Source organism: Gallinula chloropus, assembly GCF_964237585.1.
Source record: "Gallinula chloropus genome assembly, chromosome: 1".
In the NCBI taxonomy this organism is placed as follows: domain Eukaryota; kingdom Metazoa; phylum Chordata; class Aves; order Gruiformes; family Rallidae; genus Gallinula; species Gallinula chloropus.
The window spans coordinates 94,579,027-94,601,611 of NC_140085.1; the positions used below are offsets into that span (position 1 = coordinate 94,579,027).

General features: G+C 43.6%; 1 protein-coding gene across 1 annotated transcript in view; it reads left to right on the top strand.

Moving 5' to 3' along the window:
- The first annotated feature begins 237 nt into the window (after positions 1 to 237).
- Positions 238 to 22,585, top strand: part of ALCAM (activated leukocyte cell adhesion molecule) — a 118,552-nt gene continuing 96,204 nt past the window's right edge. The window contains 1 exon segment of the mRNA XM_084272197.1: positions 238 to 350. Coding sequence (XP_084128323.1) covers positions 248 to 350 — 103 coding nt within the window. The 5' untranslated portion in view covers positions 238 to 247.

Consider the following 22,585-nt stretch of genomic DNA (forward strand, 5'->3'; position numbering starts at 1 on the left):
AGAGGGAAGCTGCCACCTGCTCCGGTGCGGAGTTGTTCCTCGCAGCGCGCCGAGAGGGAGAGCAGCCGCCCGCGCCCGGGAAGTTACCGCTCCTCCCGCCGCCGGGGGACAAGCTACTGCCGCTGCCGCTTCCCGGATCTCGGAGGGGGAGAAGTCGCGTCCCCGCTCCGCTGCGAAAGGGAAGAGACCCCGCGGGCGCGCCGCCCTGCTCCGCCGCTGCCTCCCGGTCCCGCCGCGGGCAGGCGGGATGATGGAGCCCCCCGCCGCCGCCTGCGCCTCCTGCCGCCGCCGCCCGCTGCCGCCGCCGCTGCTGCTCTGCTTCCTGCTCGCAGCCGTCTGCCCGCCGCCAGGTGAGCGTCCGCCCGCGGGAAGGAGCGATCGCGACCGCGCCGTCCCGCCCGCGCGTAACTTGGCGGAAGGGAGGCCGGGGCCGCAGGTGGCGGTGCCCGCCCGCGGCTCGCTGCTGCCGGAGGAGCCGCCCGCCCTCCGCCGGGGCGCCCCGACACCTACCGCGGGGTCTCTGCGTGGCCGTGCGCCGGGGGTCGGTCCCAGCCATTCGTGCCCTCCGCGCCCCGTTTCGCTTCGGCGGGGAGCGGGCGGGGGTTGGTTCTTTCCCGACCTCGCCGCCGGCCCCCGGGGAAAGCGGCCGAGGGCGTCCGGCGGACGGGCTGATGCCGCCTCTCCCGAGGGAGAGGCAGGAGCTGCCCGGAGCGGTGCGGGGGACTGAGAGGCGGGGGCGGCCTCGCCTTTCCCCGTGGAAAGCGGTGGCGGGATCCCTCCGGGGCGTTGTCACCGGGCAGTGGGGGCGGCGGGCACTGCCCCCCGCGGGAAGGAGAGCCGCGGCGCCCGCTTCACTTCGCGTCTCCGCAGCGAACCTTCCCAACTTCGGCGGCTCAGCCGCTTCTCCCCGCTCCGCGCCGCCCGTGGCGGTGCCCGGCTGCCCGTGGGGCCGACGGCTGCCTGCCGCTTTCGCGCTGCCGAGGAGGACCGGAGCTATCCGGGGGCCGGCGGGTGCCCGGAGATGCCCCATGGGCGTGATGCCGCCCGGCGGGCGGGCGGGGAGCGGCCCCGCTGCCGGACCCCCCCCCCCCCCACCCCGCGCACGAGCAGCCGGCAGCGCAGCGTGGGACGGGGCTGCTCCGGGGAAACCGGGTTCGCGTGGGTAGCTCCTCTCCCTCCTCCCCCGCTCCGTGAAAGCACTCCAGGGGCGTTAGGGAACTGGGAAGCGCTAAACGGCCCTAATTGTGCTGGGAATATTTTGGCCGTGAGGTGTTTGTAGGCTTTATTTTGTAAATATTGAGCGTGAAAGTGAAGTCTGAGGGAGAAGCTGTGAAGTGAGTTCCGCATTCACCGCCGACACCGCCTCATTATTCTTGTAGAAAGAGCGTCAGCCTGTGGTAGCACTTTGTATTGCTTTAAGAAATGGCTTCGCCTCCCTGTGCCTGCCTTTGCAACAGCCAAAGGTTTCGCAGGAGCGTGTGAGTTGGTGTGGGGTCTCTTTTTCATTCCCGGCCTCTGCCTTGTTTTTGCGTGCTCTCCAGTTAACCATTTACAGGCACTGTGATCTCATCGAAACCTACTTCTAAGAGCGGACCTTTTTCGCCGGCTGGATCTGTGTTTTATCCTGCAGAAGCGCTAGTTAACGTAGAAAGCACTAAAGTAAGGCTGCCGGAGCTTTAATTCCAGTCAGAATACTAAAAAAACCTGGGAACGGAACAAAAAGCAGCACTGGAGAACCGTAAGCGGTGTGTCAGGCTGTTCTGCTAGGGCTTTTGCTTTGGCAAGTGCAGTGTACGATCACTGTAGGACATAAAATCAGTCTCAGCAGCAGTTTGCAAAGAATACGCTGGGTCTGTGATGTAGAGGAGGTTTTCAGGAGAGATTGTTCATTTTCTGAAGTCTCAAAAGGCGCGTGGAGTACCCAAAGAGATAAGAGCTTGTGCTTCTGTGAGGCAAGACTTGGCCCCCGTGGTGAGATTTATCCCAGTAAATACGAAATGATCTCACTGATGGTGCAGCTGTCTGCGTTTTCCCATTGAAGGAGAGGTGAAACCATAAATGTTTTCCCTCAAGGGTTGTGTTGGTGGAGCTCTATAAAAAGATGGGACTTGACCACCTGTGGTCTACATAGGTTGGAGGTGAAACCGTTTACCAAGGTTTTTCTGCTCTTCATTTCTTCCTTGCCCCCTAAAGGAGAAGCTCAGGCTAACTATTTGGAGAGCAGGCAAGCAGATGTGGGGAGAAGCCAGCCCCACCTCAGCTTAGAAACTCCGTGCAGTACTGAAAATGCCTGGAAAGCCTAACACAAGGATTTAAATCTTTAGCTACCAGTTTATTCTGTGGAATATAAAAGACACTTAAATATAAAAATATCTATAAAAAGGTCTTGATATTACTGTATACTTCACATTTTTTTCTCCTTGCTATCTCAGCTATTTTAGATGGTAGGTAATTTGCTATCATCTACAACAAATTTCGGATATATTACTCTGTTATGATGCTTGGCTTTTGGGGGTTCCATTTCACGTTTGCATATAGAAAGCAATAGATAAGCTATTAAAAGCATATTAAAAGTAGATGTGCATCAGGTGTAGATCTCTTCAGCAATATTCAAGCTCACTGGAGTCCCTGTGAGACATCTTGAGTTTCTTCCTTCAGAGAATCAACTGCCCAGGTTTTAAATGGAAGGTACCCATTTAAAAAAAAACAGTGGTCAGAGTCCCCATTTGGTACTAGGAGACTAACTCTAGGTCAGACTCAATGAGCATACCAATTAAAATATCATACTTTTCTAGAGGAAGTTGACTGTTGAAAAGGAAGTAATCTCATCATCAGGAGCTAGTGGTGACCTTTGTAAAGCTTCCCGTCTCCCCACTTTCTGTTTCATTGTAACTAAGAGGCTGAGAGCATCTCATGCTGCGTTTTACCACCAAAGGCTTGTTTCCCATCACTATACTGCGTAAGTTAGTGAGGCTGTAGCACGTAGTGGTCTTGTTCTTGTGATACTTGCTGTGTTCGCATTCCTGACTCTGTTTTTTCCTAGTATGCCTGGTGTGGCATTGATCTAGAGAAACTTTTCCTGTATTAAGATCTGCATTTGGCGTGTGTTTTTTCTGAGACTGAAGTCAGGAAAAATTGGCACCGTGTATGTAAATTGCATTAGGTTATGTGTCTGTGGTATAACACACAGGTAATGAAGTCAGACTCAGTTTTAAGCGATCTACAAGTTGTTAAATTGTTTGCTTTGGGGGGTGTTTGATATATTTTTTTTTCATTTTCTTTTGTTGTGTATATGCTAGAAAAGTCTTTCAACATAAATTTTTTTCTTGTGGTCTTCTCCTCTTGCTGGCACTTCTTATAAGGCAGAAGGCAACAACAGAAATCATTCAGGTCTGTAAATCTCTGAAATTCCAGCCCATTGATTTTTACTGGAGAAAATATATGTTATGTTCATGAAATAAATATCTCTGTTGTAAGTCATATTTAATTCCAGGATGTCTTATTTCTACTTTCCACCTGTGTAAGAGTAATACCCATCCTTACAGTATCATTTTTTCTCCTTCCTGAAAGTAACGCAGGATTCTAATATGTAATCCCAGAGTAAATAACTTCATCTGTCTTTGTAGTAGTTAAGCTATTTGTCTTATTTCCAGCAAAAAGTTTTGGGGAACAGAATCTCTAAATATTTATGTGAGATAACCAGAGTACTGTGTTCAGCTCTGGGGTCCCCAACATAAGAGTGACATGTTGCAGCGAGTGCAGAGGAGGGACATGATGATGATCCAAGGGCTGGAGCACCTCTTCTGTGAAGACAGGCTTGTTCAGCCTGGAGAGGAGAAGGTCTCTGGAGAGACCTTATTGCAGCCTTCCAGTACCTGAAGGGGAAACAGTACATAAAGTACAGGAAAGATGGAGAGAGACTGCTTACAAAGGCATGTAATGATTGGATGAAGGGTAATGGATTTAAGCTGAAGGAGGGCAGATTTAGATTAGATATAAGGGAGAAATCCTTCCCTGTGAGGGCAATGAGGCCCTGGCACAGGCTGGCTAGAGAAGCTGTGGCTGCCCCTTCTCTGGGAGTGCTTAAGGCCAGGCTGGATGGGGCTCTGGGCAACCTGGGCTAGTGGAGGGTGTCCCTCCCCCTGGCATGGGGCTGGAATTAGATGAGCTTTGAGGTCCCTTCCAGCCCAAACCGTTCTGTGATTCTGACACATGAAGAGAAAAATAAAGAAAACAGCATTAAGTATTTTAAATAATGCAAATTACATCTGCGTGATCAGGATAAATTTATCTTCTGTATTTTCTTACAAATGCACGAATTCTGTAATGTGGTTTATAGTCTTATGCTGTAACAGTGCTTACTGCAGATTTCTATGTCAGGTCTGATTACATATGGTACAGAAGGACCACACATAAAACCAAGCATTACAGTAGCAGCAGTAGCTTTGATGTGTTGGCCAGTCATACTACATCACACTTCTGTGGACTTTTCTTACATTCCTGCCGTAGGGACTTTATGGAGACTTTTTGTTACAGTGCGTTTGGACTGGTTGAGTGAAACAAAGGCAGATTGCAGAACAGGAGATGGGCTACAGAGGAGCCAGGCGTACAGGTGTTTACTTCGAGCATCGCTTGAGCGACTGAATGCACTAACTTTGTAGTATCTATAATCTGTAATTGGATCTCCTAACGCTAGGTGATCAATATTGAGTTCCACGTTTTGTGACGTGTGCTATGTGACAGGTAAGATGGCTTGTGGTTTGGTCTGCAGTGCTTGTTCCACTGCTGTTTCATGTGTGGGAGGGCTAGGCTGTTTTTATACTACCACGCGGATTGTGGAAACTGTTTTTCCATTTCACTAATAGTATGGTCTTGTTCAGTGCTCCTCAAGGTTCCTCTGGGTTGGCTAGCTTTTTCCTGTGATTCTACAATAACTTTTTCTGTAGACAGTACATGCAAACTGCAAGGCCATGCTTGTAAGAGAATTGAGGACCCTCTTGCAGTGTGCTGATTTCTCTCAAGTTCTGCTTTCAAGAAAAATAGCTACGCTTCCATGCACCAATGCTCAAATGAGAGAATCTTCAAGAACTGTAAATGCTGTGGGTGATAATTAGAATTGTCTAAAGCAGAATGTGATTTTCTCTTTTTTCCAGGAAAAACTGAACATTAAAAACTCCCCTTGATTTGAAATTGAGTGTTACCTACCCTGAAGGCAAGGCTTTGACCTACACGTTCTTTATCTTGGTATCTTTCCTTTAATTAAAATGGGATGAATATTAAAGGAGGCGATACATTCCTGTCTTTAATACATTTGGAAATGAATCTCATCTTTAAGAGGGGAGATTGCAGTACAACTAGTCTTCTGACAATCCAGTACTGGCAGCAATCGGATCAAATTTTCTCCTTTTTTATCATCTGGTTTTGTTTTGGTTTTCTTCCCCTATGTGTTTTATTGAGGATGGCTTGAATTGCAGTTGTTCCTATCCTAGTGGATGTTGATCTACTGCTCCAAAGTGGTGGCTCTTTTAAGGAATATCTGCCTGGCTTAAGATTAAATTGCTTTTCTTATCATGCATCTAGGTCTCTAGAAAGGCAAATAAATATTTACTTATTAAAACAACTGCTGCTTCTACTGAACTGGTATTTTTGTTCTTGATAAGAAATGTGCCTCTTTTGGGAGGTAAAAAAAAAAGGGAGAAAGTGATAAAACAGTGGAGAGAGCGAGAGCATGTGCCTGCAGCTTTAGGGTATGATTTTAAGAGGTTATCAGGGGTTAGAACAGTTCTGTAACGTTTGGTTAGAAAGCATTTGAAGTGCTTTCAATAGCAATGGAAATACTAAGCTGTTCCCTTGATAACAAGCAAAAAGTGCATTTGGTGATTTTTATGAGTGTTTCAGAGAGTATATATATCCATGTCTGGTTTCAATTAGGTTGTGCTCTGTGTAGTTAACCCCTTACAGCAGTGAATGACTTCGAATGCTTGAACTGCATCTGTTTTTGTGTTGTGTTTGTGCTGTGGTAGCCCTGCCTGTAGGACCTCCCAGCATCTTTAAACACGAGTATTGGTCACAGCAGTTTTAGTCCTTGAAGGAAGATGCTCAAACCTCAGTCAAACTTTAAACATCTCCTGAGGTCTCATGGATGGCAGGAAGTCCTTGGGGCTGGAGCCCCAGCTGGTTGGTGACATTTCAGCCTGTACCAGAAGCTCTGTGCAGTGGCTGTCCCCTTCCCTCTGCTACCTTACTTATACAACGTTCCTCATGGGTGTGTCCTAGGTGTTTTGGGGGGGAAAGTTCTGAGGTTTTAGCAGAACGCAGATTCTGACCACAATTGGCATCTCTTAAACTTGAAGAGATGTTGGCAGCTAATTCAATAGAGGGAGCTCCGCCACCTTGCTGTCAGAAGCAGTGAGTCTCTGCTTTTCTGGCTTCATCCTGAAAGTTATGTTAAAAGTCTTTCCTTCTTAGCAGTGTCCTGTGGTGCTGGGCTTTGTTTCTGAAAGCATCTTCCTTCCATCACGGGCTTCCTGTTGCATGAAGGAGAAGGAAGGACAATTCTGAATCGCATAACAGGCGAACCCAAGAAGATGACTCAATTAGAGATAACTTGTCTCTTGTTGGAGCAAAGCATAGTGTGCGTTTTTAAATGGCCACGTGGCAGAATCAGGCATTTAAATGACCTTTCCTTGTCTGGGGGGTGGCTTTGTGGAGAAACTCAAAAAGAATTAGATAAAAAGAGGGTGCATTCCAGCGATGAAATGGGCCAAGAGTGGTGTTGCATGAAATGGGGTACTAACAGGGTAAGGGAATGATTCCTCTAGATAGACTCTTGTGGTGAGAGAAAGCTGGAACAAAACTCTTCCAGTAGGATGTGTTAAATAGGACCTTTATTTAGCAAAAATGATACTCCTTTAGGATCCTACAGTAATTTACTGAAAGAACTGGAATATCTATGCTGCTCTGTAAACAGAGTCTGGGCTACTGGAAAAGAAAAGCTTAGGTATGTGCTGGTATGCTTTTGACCCATTACATGTCACAAATACAGAAACAGGTACATATAGAAAGCTGGTAACTGTTCTGTGAACCTAGGTCTTTATATTTTTCTTGGATCCTTTTTAAAATACTATTTCTCATCAGACTATTCTGAAACTGATTATCAAGTCCTGTTATGGACCAGCCCCTTCTTTAAAAAAATAGTTTAAAAATCCTTTAAATCTGGTCACCTTCAAGTAAACTTGTAATGAACTCAGCATTGTTCTTCAATCAGATGAATCCTGCAGAAATGACGTTTATCATTCGACTTGCTGCAAAAGTTGCATATTTTTTTCCAATCTAAGCATAGAAAATAACCATAGATTTTAGATAACAAAATAGATGCAGCTTGTACACAACTGAGACACATTTCAGGCTTTTGTTGTTGTTCTAGATGAGTCTTTGGTTTGGTTGGGTTTTTTTGAGGGGGGAGGGAGGAGAGGGGTGTTTATGGCTTTTTTTGTGGGTGGTTTTTGGGTGTGTGTTTGTTCAGGCTTTTTGTTTTTTAGAAAGTGGAACAACTTATTTTGCAATAAATTGCTGTTGAGTTATGGGTTTATCATGCTGCCCAGGAAGAATTCCTAAGGCTTAATGTTTTAGGAAGGTGAGAGGGTTGATGGAGTTTCTGTAGGTTGGAATAGTAAATGGTCATTGAAGGCTCTGTACTGGGGTAGCTTATAGAGAATACCCGGTATGAATGGGCCTTAATAATCGGCAGTTGAATGCAAGTGTGAGGTTTTAATATTTGTGAGATGCAGTTGCTTTAGTTGCAGTTTCTCAATTATTTTGCTGTTGGTTATCTGGAGTATTAGCATACACATTACTCTATTTTGACATATAATTTTGTTTCATGAAATGTAGAAACCGGCAAGCGTTTAGCAAAGGGAGTTCTGTGACTCATCCAGACAAAATAACATTTGTTTGTTGGCTTCATCTAGCGGTTTCAGAGTGTGGAGATTAACTTAATGGCCTTTACCTACGGAGCGAACCATGGAACAGAACAAGGACAAAGTACAGAATATTTAGGCAGGATTTGGGGAACTTCAGTGTAGCTGTGACTGCAGTGGAGTGAAGGATTCTGAATCAATTCCTTCCTCCTTTATATGGTGCATCAAGTTGTATAACAAGTGGTTGCATATAGAGAAGATGATAGGGTAGGTATTATCTTAAAATTCACTCAATGAGAGCATTATGAGGTTTGCTTTCTCAAATCGGGGAAGTCAAAAGTCTCTGACATTGGCAAGGAAGTGGCATGTTGACAGCTAGTGACGTAAATCAGAAAACATTTGCATCGTGCACTTGACAGCTTGAAAGGTTAGCAAGGGGATAATTTTTCCAACTTGATTTCGTGACTGTGATCAACTGTAAAGTTTAATATTACTTCTCTGTTCTCAAGCTACTGCACCAACTTATTGCTAGTCTTGAACCCCACCTACACACAGAAGCAGTAGGGAAATCAATGAATGTCCCACTGGCTTCCAGTTCATATGAGCGAACTGTGTTTCTTACTATCGTGTTTCTGCACAGATGAGAACTCTTTGTAATGCAGAGCTTGCTGTGCAGTTAGTTCTGTGGTTTGAAACAGTCACCAATCTATAAGCAACTTGTGCTTCATGTTACATAAATTTACATTTTGCAGCTTTGTTGCCAATCTAAGTGTGGGGTTTTGTTGCATATGTAAAATTGCAGAAAATGCTTCTGGTCTAGTACCTTAGCTCTTGACATGGCTTCTGTAACAGAGCTTTGTCTTTTGGAGCAGGAGCTGCTCCACATTTTAGTTTAAATTAGCTCATCACAGTACTGTTTAATGATGCAACAGATTCTCTCTTAGCTTTGAAGTTTAAGTCTTTACCCTAAAGGTTTGACCCCAGTTAATATGTGGGGCCCCTCAGCAGCAAATTCCGAAGTGTCTGCGTGAATCCCTGATGTCGCAGTGGGGCTTCTGAAAGTTCAACAGCAGGTTTGGTCGGGGTCAGGTTCTGGTAGTACATCTGGACTCAGTTGTGTTTGCAGGTCATTTCGTTTAGTTCCTTATTGCTTTAAGTGCCCGGCAGCGTTAAATCCAAAATTCCTGTACAGCTGTTGGGGAGGCGTGTCAGGAGGAAGAGTGTAAAGCTGCTGAGGGTAGTGGAAAGTAAATGGCGTGTTGCAGAGGTGATATCCATGGATGTAGGAGCATCAAGTTAACTTTTTAGAAGTTCATATTCACAGAATCTATTTGGCATCATCTGTGCATCTTAACGTAGTGTATGTCTGCTTTGTTAGAAAGAAGGTTCTTTTCTCATCTCAGAAGAGCCAAAAGCCCTTGTTGTCTGCAGACGCAAGGAAGCTGCTGTAGGGCCAGGGAAGGCAAACCTGGCCTGTCAAACTGTTAGTATAGGATGGAACTGTAAGATGTGTCATGTCTGCCTGAGAGCCAGAGGCATAAAGCAGGGGGAATAGGAATTGTATGAGACTCAGATCCCGCAATGGGTCAGGGAGGGGGGTGAGGGCACGAGTTGGGTGTCCAGGCACGCTGACAGCGTTAACTCTGCAGAGCGTGCTGGCTATTGTCTTCATACAGATGGGGACTTGGAGCACCACTGCAGCCACCGTGGCAGCACAACTTGGTGAGAGCATAGCTTTGGAGTTAACTCTTGAACAGTGTGAAGTGCCAGAGATCAAACTTTCTGGAATGGTGGTCACTGATAGTGACTGCTTCCTTTCCACTGTGTAACAGGGGAAGAGCCTGTGTTCCAGTCATAAGAAATTCCCCCCTTTTGCTGGTGGCAGTGGTTACCCTCTGAACTGCCACAGAGAAGCATCTGCTTATGTTAGGGGTGTCCCACTTTTTCTCCAGGGTTGAATGCAAAGCACTCTGTGGGCCACTTCTTAATTATTATGTCCATCTACAAGTACAGCAGTGATAAGGAGGGGTAGGCTTCAGCATACTCTGTATGCTCATGGTCTTTGGCTCTCTCTCTATTGCATCAGCGGCACAGGGCACAGAGGAATGAATAAAGCAGTGTGTTTCTTCAATGAATGCTGAATGAGTGAGTGTGAGCTGCCAGAAGCTTTATCCAGAGAGAAGCGGGGTGTTGTGAGGGGCGATATCCGCACCCGGAGGAGGAAAGGCAGGTGAATCATTTTTAGCTGGAAATCACAGTCCAGTTTTATTAGATGTGGGAGTAGTTTTCGAGGCTGAAATTGATAGTTCAGCCCAAAAGCTTGTTAATTTTTCTGGGCAGTAGTGTGTTTAAACTGTTTCTTGAAATGAATTATTGTTATGGTTGCTCCTGAGGGCCATGTATAAGCTTCACACTTGGAAAGTGCTTTGCGTAAGTATATATAAATACCTAGCCCTCTTGCTGTGGCAGGGTGCTTTGTCTCAGGTGTGGATTCTCATTCACAAAAGCTCATAAATCACTTGCTTTTTTCTTGCTTTTTGATTGTTTTCTAGTCCTCCTTCAAGATGTTGTCATCTGTAAACAGCAATGATTGTTCTGAGGAGCTTTTCATGTAAGTGAAAGAGCAGAGCACTGAGTGTGCTGAGGACAAGGAGGCTTTCTTCACATAGTAGAATAAATATTTGATACTTCTTTTTGAATGTACTGTACAGCACAGACTCTTTCATAACCATGTGAAGAGGTTGGTGGCTTGCAGTCTGCAAGTTCTGTGGCAGAGCATGGTAAATGCTACAAAAATCTTGAAGGACCCTGTCAATTGCAAATTGGTAATAGAAGCTTTAATAAGAGCATTGCCACGCAAATATTTATTTTCTTGTTAGAACTCTTTGAGAAGTCAGGATGCAGGTTTTTGTTTCTGTTTTGTATGGGGTGTTTTTTGGTAAAAGATGGACCATTACTCTGCCTTTAAGAAAGGAGGGATAGATAGGTACTAGAAAAACAGAAGCTTTATCCAGGCTTGCATTAATTCCAGGTGTGAGGTTAAGACCTAAATCTTCCATGTGCTAAAAAAAACACTTGGCTCAGCCATTTCCCAGTATCTTCCACAATGGTAACTTTTAAGAAAAAAATACAAAATTCCTTCCATGAAGAGGGGGAATTAAAGACTAAGGACTAAATGTAGCTTGAGGGCTTGTTGGTTTTTTTTTTTTAAATTAATTTTTATTATCGTTTCATGAAAGAGGGCAGTGATCAATGGTCTCTGGAGTAATTAGCACTGCATACCAGGCTTTTCAAACAGTGATATTTACAAGCACAAGGAAACTGTTGTGATCTGGGACTGATAGAGGCTTGGGAGAGGTCGCTTTGCAATTTGGTTGTTTATTCCCTTCAGTGCCATGGGACTCACCAGCTGTTAAGCCAGGGTGGAAGTACCTCAGTGTGCATTTCATGCAAGAGGATTTAAATGTTCTAACTTACTCTTGTTACTCCAGTGGTGGGGAAAAAAAATATTATCAGTTTTATGTTTCTTGTGGCATTTTCATGAGCTAAACTTCAAACATACTAAGCACTGTGTGGCTTTGGCTGGCAGGTAATGCTTTAGTTGCAACTGCAAGGCTAGAAAATTTTACGTGAGTTGCTTCTGGAGTGGATGCACAGCCTTGGTAATTGCTATTGCCAGCAAGCTGCTTGTGAGTCCGTGGTGTTTAGCCTTGTACAAATTATATTTGCAGAAGTCCCAGATGATTTGTATGTTACAGAGTTCTCCCTGTGTCAGGGTAGCTAAACTTTGCCCTGTGAATCTCAGAGGGTGGGAATTGCTGTGTGATCTGAACCTGAACAGCGGGTGCCCAGGTCAGAAAGCTGAGAGAGGTCCAGCTCCTGCCAGGACTTGGAGCAAGAGCAGTGATTCCTCCAAGACAGTATTTCTTCCCTCTGCTGCAGGAAAGGACTAGGCTGAGTGTTCTGTGGCTCTTAGGGCAGCCTGACAGCGTCAGCCAGCACCAGCAGCTACTGCTGCAGCTGAGGAGCATTGGTGGCTGCATGATACAGCCCTGGGGCCCAGTCCTTGCACAGGCTTTAACCGTGCCTTCTAGGTGTTGTGTTTCCTGCATTGCCAGATGTGACCTCTTCCGCTGATGAAACACTTGAGTGGGGGGTTAAGATTTTGTGAAACGAGTTGGCATGCAGATTCACACTGAAAAATCCGCTGCTTTTCTGCCACTTTATTTGGAGAGGAGTCTGAATGTGTCTTTCAAGATTCTAGGAAAGGGAAAAAGATATGAAAATGGAATACTGAAACTCTTTCCTACTGATTTTTATTCTTGTAGCATCTGCTGTTTAAAGAAAAAAAAAAAAGTGTAAGTTCTTCAATTTAAAGAAAACAAAATAACATAATAGAGGTGGTTTTGATTTATAAACTGCATTTGAACATCAGAAGATGTTTGGGAACATTTCAGGCTGAGGAATAGCAAACAATATGCTAGAAAAAATATTTTCCAAACCTCACTGTGTCATTGACTATTATATGTCTGTGGTCTGTAGGTTTTCGAGTGAACTCCTTTAGAGGTAAGAACAGTAAGAATATTTAGAATTGCAAGAGCAGCACTTTGAATTTCTGACAGATTGTATCAATGTTAAAAGGAAGACTGATTGGTTTTATACTTGCAAGTTCACTGCTCTGTAAGCAAATGTTTTTGACTGGAGCAGACAGGAACTCTCTCACAGAAGTTTGCTGTCAAACCTATGATGGTGCCAAAGACAGACATGAGTCAGCATCTCTGATTCATGAGATCATTCATTTATCAGCAGGAAGTGATGTACACAAGTAAAAGGCAAAGAGCTTACTCCCAGTGTGTTAAACCAGGTTTGTTCCTAAAGCCTGTGAAAAGAAATAGTATGGCAAAGTCATGGAAAAGAGTCATTCTTCCCAGTTTCAGCTGCAAGGAAATGCTGTTTGGGAAGGCCTGTCAAAGGATGTAGCCTCAACAGGAGAAGTAGTCATTTTGATGCACATCTCATGGGTGTGTTTCCAGAGAAGACAGCTCAACCTGAGGGGAACCCAGCTTTCAGATCCAGCTCAGCACATCTGCTGCTGCTGAAGAGGTAGTGGGAAGCAGTGTTTGCAGTAGGTAGCCATGGGGGTTAGAGTGGGCAGGAGGAGGAAGGAAGGTGAGGGCACCAGCCCCAGCTGTGCAGGGCTGGTGTGCGCCATCTCACCCCTTTGCGTGGCTGGCGGGCCTGTGGAGGCAGAAATCTGGAGGGAGGAGGTAAGTACTTGGTGCAGAAATGGCAGCTGGGTTTTTGCTTGCAAGTGAAACAAGTTGTGGAGGGAGAACAGAAAATTTTCTGGAAAATGGTGAGGTTAAGGAGAATCTTAGATACGAGTATTTTGAGGGAGAGGAGCAGGTAAAAAGACACCCAGGAGCATGGGAAAAGCCAGTTTCCAGATAGGCAGTGGCTGCTTTTCCCTGTCTGCAATGCCAGGGGCTCTCCTGGGTTTGGCAATTACTCCACCTCCTCCCTTTCCTTTCACCTGCTGTAATTAGCAGCCTGGCTCCCCTGGTCCACACAATGTACTGCCACGCCACTGTACTTGGCTCTTTATGTTCCCCCCCTTGTCAGCCATACAATGCAGTGTTATTTCCAGCCTTGGGAAGGCATCTGCTTCCCTGCCAAGATTTCTCAAAAGTTGAGTGCTTCCACCCTGGGCTTTCATGGCCTGTGCTCATAGGGTGACTGCATCCTTTCTGGACAACCTTCCCCCTCTGTTCTTGGGTCAGTACAGATAACCTGGAAAGCTATTAATAATAAAGTCTTTTTGGGGGGGGCAGGGGGGGAGGGGAGGGCAAAATGCTGAATGTTTTCTTCTTATCCTCAGGGAAAGGGTGTCGTGGGCTGAGTGTAATCACTGGGCAACCTAAATATCCTGCTTTGTCCTGTTGAGCCCTCAGATGTTCTCTGGAGTAATGTGTACCATCCTGTGTGGTCATTCAAGATAGTGAATAAATTTTCAGCTCTGGAACAAAGCAGCCCATAGTCTTACAATGTGTCTTTATCAACTCTGAAGACATGTAACACTAACTGTTTAATATGAATGCTTTAATAAATAGAACTGTATGATCCACTGCTGCTGAAATTGCAACTGTCAAGTTTTTTTTTTCTTGTCTGAGCTTTCATGCTATTTCTATAGCTGTGGTGGGGATCATCAAACTCTGGTAGTTGACACGCTCTAAACCTATAACAGCAATTGTGCCAAGTCACAAAATGCAGAAATTAAGCTAATGCATCAGTTTTGGGCTATGATCCAGCATGTGTTTGAACACCCAGCTTTGAAATTATTCAAGTATGTCCAGCATACAGCTAAGACAAATCCATAATGCGTTGGGTAGGCATTTGGCTGATAGGTCAGGCCCAGTTATAGTAACTGGGGTTACAAGTTGCTGGCAGCCACTTGTGGGCTTCCCCAGGGCTCCATTTTAGGGCCAGTTCTTTTTAATGTTTTCATAAATAATTTGGATTCAGGACTAGAAGGTGTCTTAAGTATTTTTGCAGATGACGTTAAATTGGGAAGAGCTGTTGTTTTAGTTGAGGGTGGAGAGGCCTTGCAGAGAGACCTGGACAGGTCAGAGAGCTGGGCAATCACCAACAGCATGAAGTTCAACAAGGGCAAGTGCCGGATTCTGCACCTGGAAAGGGGCAGCCCTGGCTGCACATCCAGACTGGGAAATCAGAGGCTGGAGGCCAGCCATGCTGACAGGTATTTGGGGGTCTTGCTCAACAGCAAGTTAAAGGTGAGCCAGCAGTGTGCCCAGGCAGCCAGGAGGGCCAACCATATTCTGGGATGCATTAAGCACAGCACGGCCATCTGCTCCAGGGAGGCGATTGTCCCACTCTACACTGCTGGTGCAGCCTCACCTCCAATATTGTGTGCAGGTTTGGGTGCCACAGTACAAGAGGGACACAAAACTATTGGAGAGTGTCCAGAGGAGGGCAACGAAGATGGTGAAGGGTCTGGAGGGGGAGTCTTAGGAGGAGATGCTGAAGTCCCTTGGTTTGTTCAGCCTGGAAAAAAGAAGACTGGGGGGAGACCACATCATGGTCTGTGGCTTCCTGACAAGGGGGAATGAAGGGGTAGGTGCTGAATAGAACCCGAGGGAGTGGCGTGAAGCTGTGACAGGGGAGGTTTAGGTTGGATATTAGGAAGAGGTTCTTTACTTAGAGGGTGGTTGAGCACTGGCACAGGCTCCCCAGGGAAGTGGTCACAGCACCAAACGTGACTGAGTTAAAGAAGCGTCAGGATGACACACTCAGTCCCACGCTCTGACTTGGCTGGCTCTGTGTAGAGCCAGGAGTTGAACTTGATGATCCTTATAGGTCCCATCCAACTCCGGATATTCTATGATTCTAAGTATTTAAATATATTCTTTAGGACCTAATTTTTAGGCTAGAGGTTTACCGTGTCCTCTTGGGCCCCCACTACTGTAAGTGGTGGCATGGGGCTGCTAGGATGCTGGATATTGGCTTTGAGTCATAGTATCTTTCTGCTCCTTGCAGAGAGTATCTGTCTAGCATAGTTTGCAGGGAAATGGTTTAGGTAGTGAGGTTGGTCTATTTCAGTCTGTCTTAATATGATGCAAGTTCACATCTCCAGCTGACTTGTTAAACCATCATTTTTTTTAAATTGCACACACATGGTTTTTTCCATATATAAGATATATGAGAGAGGATATATTTTTTTTTGTGCCTGTCAGCAGGGAATATGCCGCTTACTAAGCTTTCTTGCATATAATTTTAAATGGAGAAAATGCTTCCATATAAACTGAGATTATCTCATCACAATATTTTTATGGTTGTTAATTAAAATGTGAGGAAATCCTTTAGAGCAGATTTGCAGTTTTGAGACTTTTATGAGACTTAACATGAGACATCTATTTCTATAGTTATGCTGCCTTATTAGTTTTGAGATTAGGATATGCATGGCTATCAAATCCTGTGATGATTACTTGTTTGTTTTGCAGGGTAGACTAATTCAGTTATGGTCCCATTCATGTGGTGCTTGTGTCCCACTTTTCAACAAGATATTGTAGTGCTTTATTGTTACAGCTATTTTAAAATAAACTGCCAGAATACTTTTAATTTGAGCTTGTATTTTTTTCAATATTAACTTCCAGTGAAGCATATTTTGGTAGATTATTGTGAATAATGACCATTTAGGTTGTTTGAACTCCCTAAGTGCATTTTCGTCAGATTGGAAGACTGTAAAATGTAAGCGAAGGTTCACTGTGACTAGCTACAACAGACTTAAATCATGAAAAAGTTGTCTCGATGTAAATTGAAACCTGTAAAATCTTGGTTTACAGCACATAAAAGCATTATAGAAGGCAAGACCCTATATAAAGGCTTCCAGAAGGTGGGAGTTACTAAACACTAGTGTGTGCCCTGTTCTCTCTTCTAAGTGGAAGAGTGATTTCTTTTATTTTAGGCATGGTGCTTTCTGCTTGTACTTGTGCTTGGGTTAAAGAAATGATTGGAGTTAAGATCTGAATAGGATTAAACTTTTTTTTTTGCCTTGCTCTAGCCATGTCTCTGTTAGCATGATAACATGAATCTTTTAATCACAGGCTCATCTGTCATCTCAAACAATACCTCAAAGTTCTTTGCAGAATTTCCCAGTCTAGGAGTAATTAAGGCATGGAGAAAAGCGATCAGCTGTTAATAGTGAAGGAAGTCAGAGTCTATCAGAAGTCAATGTGGAGAGGATTCAAAGTTCTTTTCTTTGACCCATTTTGAGTGACCATGTGGAGAGAGCCTTGTGCTCTAGGTCAGCAGGAGATTATGTAAAGAAGAGGAGGATGGCTTCTCTCCCCATGGGTCATTAAACACTGGCTTTGGGTTGTTGTTTGGGGTTGTTTTTTGTTACAAGCTAGAGATGAAACATATCAGATAAAGTGTCAGGTGGAATAAGCAGTGCTAATTATCTTACAGACCTTAAAGGGGGTGTTTTTATTAGAGGATCACAGTGTCCAAGCAAATAACGTATGTTTCCCTGATGCTTCTTTACTCGCTCAGGCACTAGCATGGATGCACTTACGTGAGCAGACTGCACTGTCAAAAAGCAAAGTGAGTGAGAGGAATAAGGAGGGAGAATTGTTTGTTATGCTGGCAGGAATATACATGCTGATGTGAGTTGCGTTTATATTAGCAGACTATTCTGATACAGCTAATTAATCAAGATTTGTCTACCAAACTATGCCTCAGAGACTATAGCCCTTTTGCAGGTGTTGAAGGAGAAAACAGCATGGGTGGAGTCTCACTCTTGCTGTTAATAGAGGAAATGTGTTACAGGAGTTCTGGGTTTTATTTTTGCACAGTCTCATGGAGAAAAGGGACAATGTGAGAACAGAAGTGAGAAGAAATGAGAAATCAGAAAATTTTCTAAGAGAAAAAGCAGAAGTAAAGGCTGAATGACTTCTGTGTGTCTTTTAGGAGAAAGTCATTGAAAGGTGGTGGGGAGGTGGACATCTGTCTATATGTTCAGAGCTGTGGAAGTAGCATGTCTCTTACCTTTTGGTCCAGCTGGAGCTGTGGATGCTCTTTCCAGTGGTGGTATAGGGAGCAACACAGGATTGACATCTGACAGATTTCTGTGACCCGTTTGCTTAGGACACTTGTGGAATGATGACTAGTGATTGTTTCTGACTCCTAGGTTCCCTCCCAGAAAAGTAGTTCCTTTTATTTCCATTCTTGGACTGGGGAAAATTTTATTTGCAGTTTGGTTTTCAGCAGTCAAAAGAAGAATATAGCCTTCCTGACGGGACTTTCCGATCTCCTGTAGAGCCTTTGCCTATGAGTTTGTATAGACTTGTGACTTCTGAAGTCTTGTTTTATCTCTGACCAAGTAACTCACTCTGGAATTTTCCCTGCATACCCATCCTTCCAGCTGCTTGTGCCAGCTAATGATGTAGCCTGGTTTTGCATGTGCCATATGAAAAGCACTCCACTGGAATTGTGTGTGTGGGGAGGGGAGGAGGGGACTTGCAGATTTTTGGGAAGTAAAGGGGGGCAGTATAGCTTTCTTTTTGTCTCTTCAATTTCTGTTTAAGAAAAATAGTGGTATGCACCAAGGCTTATTCTTTTACCTGCCTGGTATTAAAACTAGATATGAATAACTTCTGATAACCTTGCAGCTCACTTGGGTCGTTCACCCAGTGGTAACACCAAATGCACTGAAATAGACAATACAGGTTTTTTTCACAGAGGGAAACTAGGCAGTGAAATAGATGACCTGTTAGATAAAATACCAGTGTTTCACATACAGGCTTTCATATTAGTGCAGCTGGATGCATACTGAAAGTGAGAATCGATTATATAGCTGCTGCTTATCAGAAGTTAGCAAATGGTAAATGCAATTTCATTTTTATAATCAATTACCTAGCCCTGGAACTCGTTAGCAAAGGTTAGAAGCTGTAATAATTTTCAGTAAATGCCTCCACATTTTCACAGGGTATTTCTACACACTGAGTTTTAGGGAGGTGAGGGAGAAATGTTTCTCTTCCCCAAAATCTTTTGAACTTCCTTGTGAAAGATGAGGAACAAGCCCTTCAATTTCTAAGCACAATTTGCATTCGTCCCACGATGATGTAGACTTTCTTGTTAGTCAAATGCTTTTCCTCCCAATTACAAGCATAGATTACTTTCAGCTTTATGGGTTCAAAGGAGGTTTGCATCCTTGTGTGGTTAGTTTATCCACATTGTTGGTCAGAATTTACGGGTAAGGAGGATTAAAACAAAGAACAAATTTTTGTTGATGTTGTTTCTGTTTTCCACTTACTCTCTCAGCAAGGTTCTAAAGCACAGAAGTTTTGTTGCCTATTTGTGATAGGCAATGAATGCATTGTGCCAAAAAATTGCCCATCTTCCTGTTCAACTAGCCCACTCAAGGCAACGTTTGCAGTTCACACACAAGGTTTCATACACACCTCCTCTTCCTCCTTGCGACCAGGTGGGGTTGTCCTACTAGCATATGTAGAAGCAGTTCATAGATAAAGGAAAATTTAAAAAAAAAATCTCACTGGCATTAGGCAATAAATCCCAGGAATGGTTTCTTTGTTTTCCAGTTTAGATTTTGCACAGGTAATAAAACTGTAATTCATTTATGTATATCAATAATTGAGTCTGTAATTAAGGCTTTTATTACTGATAAACCATTGTGATTCTCTGTAGTGAATATTATTAAAGCCCATTTTCAGTTATAAATTTTTCCTGATGATCAGTTATGAAAATTGATTTTTAAATTTAAAAAATACAACACAAAGCATTTTGTTGGCAATTATTTTCTTTCAGAATCCAGAATAGAACAGTGCAACAGATACTATTATGTTTTTGTCACTAGGGGAACATAACATGTTTAAAAACCTTTAGTGCAAGTTTAGGCGTGGTGACAGGATGTGTTTTAAATTGTCTCTAATCTTACTATGTAGAAATTTTTCAGTTTACTTCATTCCTTAAAAGCTGTACAAGTTCAAAAGCAAGTTCTACTAGAGAATTTCATGAACTGATGCCTATGGATTCTGCAGATACTGCTTTTTCTTGTCCTTCCTTTGTGATGCAGGGTAACTTGTATGGGAGGGAATGATGGAAGATGCTTTACAAACAATTGAATGGCCAACTAAACTCCTTAGGAAGGCAGTCATGCACCTTAAAAGGACAAATCAATAAAACAATCTGGTTGTTGATTTATATATTTTTCTAGATTTTCCTTTTCTTTTGACATTTAAATACATAGGGTTTTACCTTTGAGATTTGTTTCTTCTCATGCTCTTGACTTTCTCCATAGGTTTATTAAATAGACATAAGTATACCTACAAATCTCAGAATACTAAAAATAAAGAAACTAACGGGTTGGCAAGAAACATGTGGTAATGGTCTAATGTTGTCAGTTTGACTCAAAATAATTTCTGGATTGTTGCCATTAAAATAAATTTAGAATAGATTAAAAAAAGGAAGACGCAATTGAGAGAAAAATAATTTTTATAGGGGAAAGAAATCTATTTAGCACTTAAAAGTCCCAATGTATTATAAGGAAGCATAACTGAAATGTAGATACTATTTTAATCTTTAAATTTTTGTTTACTATAAGCTCATTTTTTGAGTTGTGTTGAAATAGTTTTGATGTTATTCTAGAAAGACAGGTTGGAACCAGGAGATAATGTAAGTTACACTGATCTCCATGTTATTGTTGAACTTTTCAATTCACTTGCCTGGTTTGTGCCTGAATGTTTTCGTGATGAAGCAAAGTCAGAATGACAGATGGAAAAACTTAGATGCTTCAGCTCAAGAGCTCTGCCAGGAGAAGTGTTTGGTGTGGATGCAGTCATGACAGGGTTTTGCATACGTTATACCTAATACCATTTCAAACTTAAGATAAAACTGTCTCCAGAGGGGAGGATTTGCTACAGCTGTGCTCACTCTCTGATCTGGGCTGGATGCAGTGTGCCTTGTGATGTGCTCTTCTGTGGTTGACTTTAGACAGAAGGCGTGAGGGAGGACCTGTGCTGCTCCCCTCCTGCTGCAGCTTTCCCTCAGGTGTAGCTATGCTTCCTACTTCAGGGATTATTTCTGTTGCCATGTGTCAGAGTTAGGCTGGAAATACGTTGCCTCGAACGTTTTGAGCCACAAACTATGGCTCTGAAGTACTGTTTGTTCGTTCCATGTTCAGAAGAAAGCAGCTGGCCTAATAGGATGACAGCCAGGCGTCAGTTGGCAGAACTGTAGGATGGTGTGGCAGACAAAAAGGGTTGTGAAGTCCTTGAACAGGCTGCCCAGAGAAGTGTTGAAGAACATCCACTCTCCCTGGAGGCTTTAAAAACATGTCTAGGTCTGGTGCTTAGGGACATTATTTAGCGGTGGACTTAGCAGTGCTAGGTTAATGGTTGGGCTTGATGATCTTAAAGGTCTTCTCCAACCAAAACAGTTCTGTGATGGTACAGGAGCTGCTCAGTTTCATAGTCTCTTGGACATAGCAGCTGGCTCTGGTGTTGTATGTTGCATCACAAATGCATGAAGATCTTACGTCAGCTGCCCTTTGATCTTGATGCGGTCTTAGGCTGCCTCTCTCAAGCAGGTGGCATAGTCTGTTCCTTGGGTGGAAAGCATCTCTCTGAGAGTAGGGGCTTGATAACTTACCCTTTGTCTACAGTTATGGGTGCCTTGTTTCTGAAGTAACCATGTTCCTTCTTCTGTAGCTCTTTGGATTTCTTAGTTCATGGTGATTGTAGTGACCAAATGCTTGGGCGGTTCTCCTCTGTCAGCTTAAAGAGAGCTGGAAGGTTATTGCTGTGGTCATACTTAAGGGATTGCACAAATCATGGAATGGCAAGCTTCAATTCTGTTTCAGCCCTCAGTGGGGCTTCTCAATTACTGCATTCAGGATAGGCCTCTCAGGAATAAGTGCTGAAATGATTTCTTGTTTCTGGGTAAATAGAAAAGAAGTTGCTTTATCTTCAGAGTTTTAGACATTTCACCTCTATTTTAACTATTTTTACTTAAAAGGTATCACAGAGTTTAAGCCTACTTTTGATCAAATCAAAAACCAGGTGTGGATGATTTCTTTTTGCTTTATCTGTATAGAAGTCATGTCAGCTACCTGTAGGTGTGTAATGCCAATATGCTGCAAGAATATTACTGGGGGAGAAGAGATTTCATGTAGAGTTTTTTTCCGTCTGAGAATGATGTACCTAAATGCCTGAGGAGGGAGGCAGGGCTGTTACAAAAGATTTACTGTAACCTGCTGCTGTAGAGTGCATAGGTGTAGATAGGATAAGAATGTCCGAGCTGGCTTTTATATGTTAATAGTAAAATTCAGTACAAAGAAACCACCTGCTTTTGTTGTGCTCTTCCCCTGCTACCTCCACAGCCTTTGATGCGTTCTCACTGTATTAACAAAACTATCCTGTGTCTATTACTGTACAGTAGAAACATTTATAGAGGGGAAGAAACATACCTGTACTACTGATCACTGTATTTTTATATAGCCTTGACTTATTTCCTGCATGGCTGATACCAATTATAGTTTAGTGTTGCTATCTACGTTTTTAGATTGAAAATACAAGTTAGAGGATGTTTTGAACTGGAACTTGACAAAGCAGAGCGCACCAGTGCTCAGCGATGGTTTCTGAACAAGCATGATCAGTCTCTCTATGCCCTGAGCTTAATTTTTCTCCTACCAGGTGACCTGTTGCCAAAGCTGGACCTGACACTTTGAAGACACTTGTCCTTAATAGTATACCTGTGCTTCAGTCTTGTTCTTTTCCACAGTTTGAGGAAACTGATGCCTGGGTCTTGGTTTGATTTGGTTTTGTTTTTTTCTTTTCCTCTTCTCCAGTCCCTTTCTTCCCCTCTCAGTCCCTGACAATCTTGCTGCCTTATTCCCCTATTTGAGTAGTGCTCTTGTACCCTTGCCTCATCAGGCAAGGTAATGAAGAGGCACATCAGGTTGCTCTCGGGATGCACAGTTTCCAGCTAATTGTGTGCTCTTGAATTGTCCTCTTAAGAGAATTTTTCTGAGATGGACTACGTGTCCTCTCACAGACGGTTTTCAAAAACACCTTTGGGTGTTTTAAGCATTAAAGAAGCTGTCCAGTACCTTCTCTTGCTTTAATTCATTT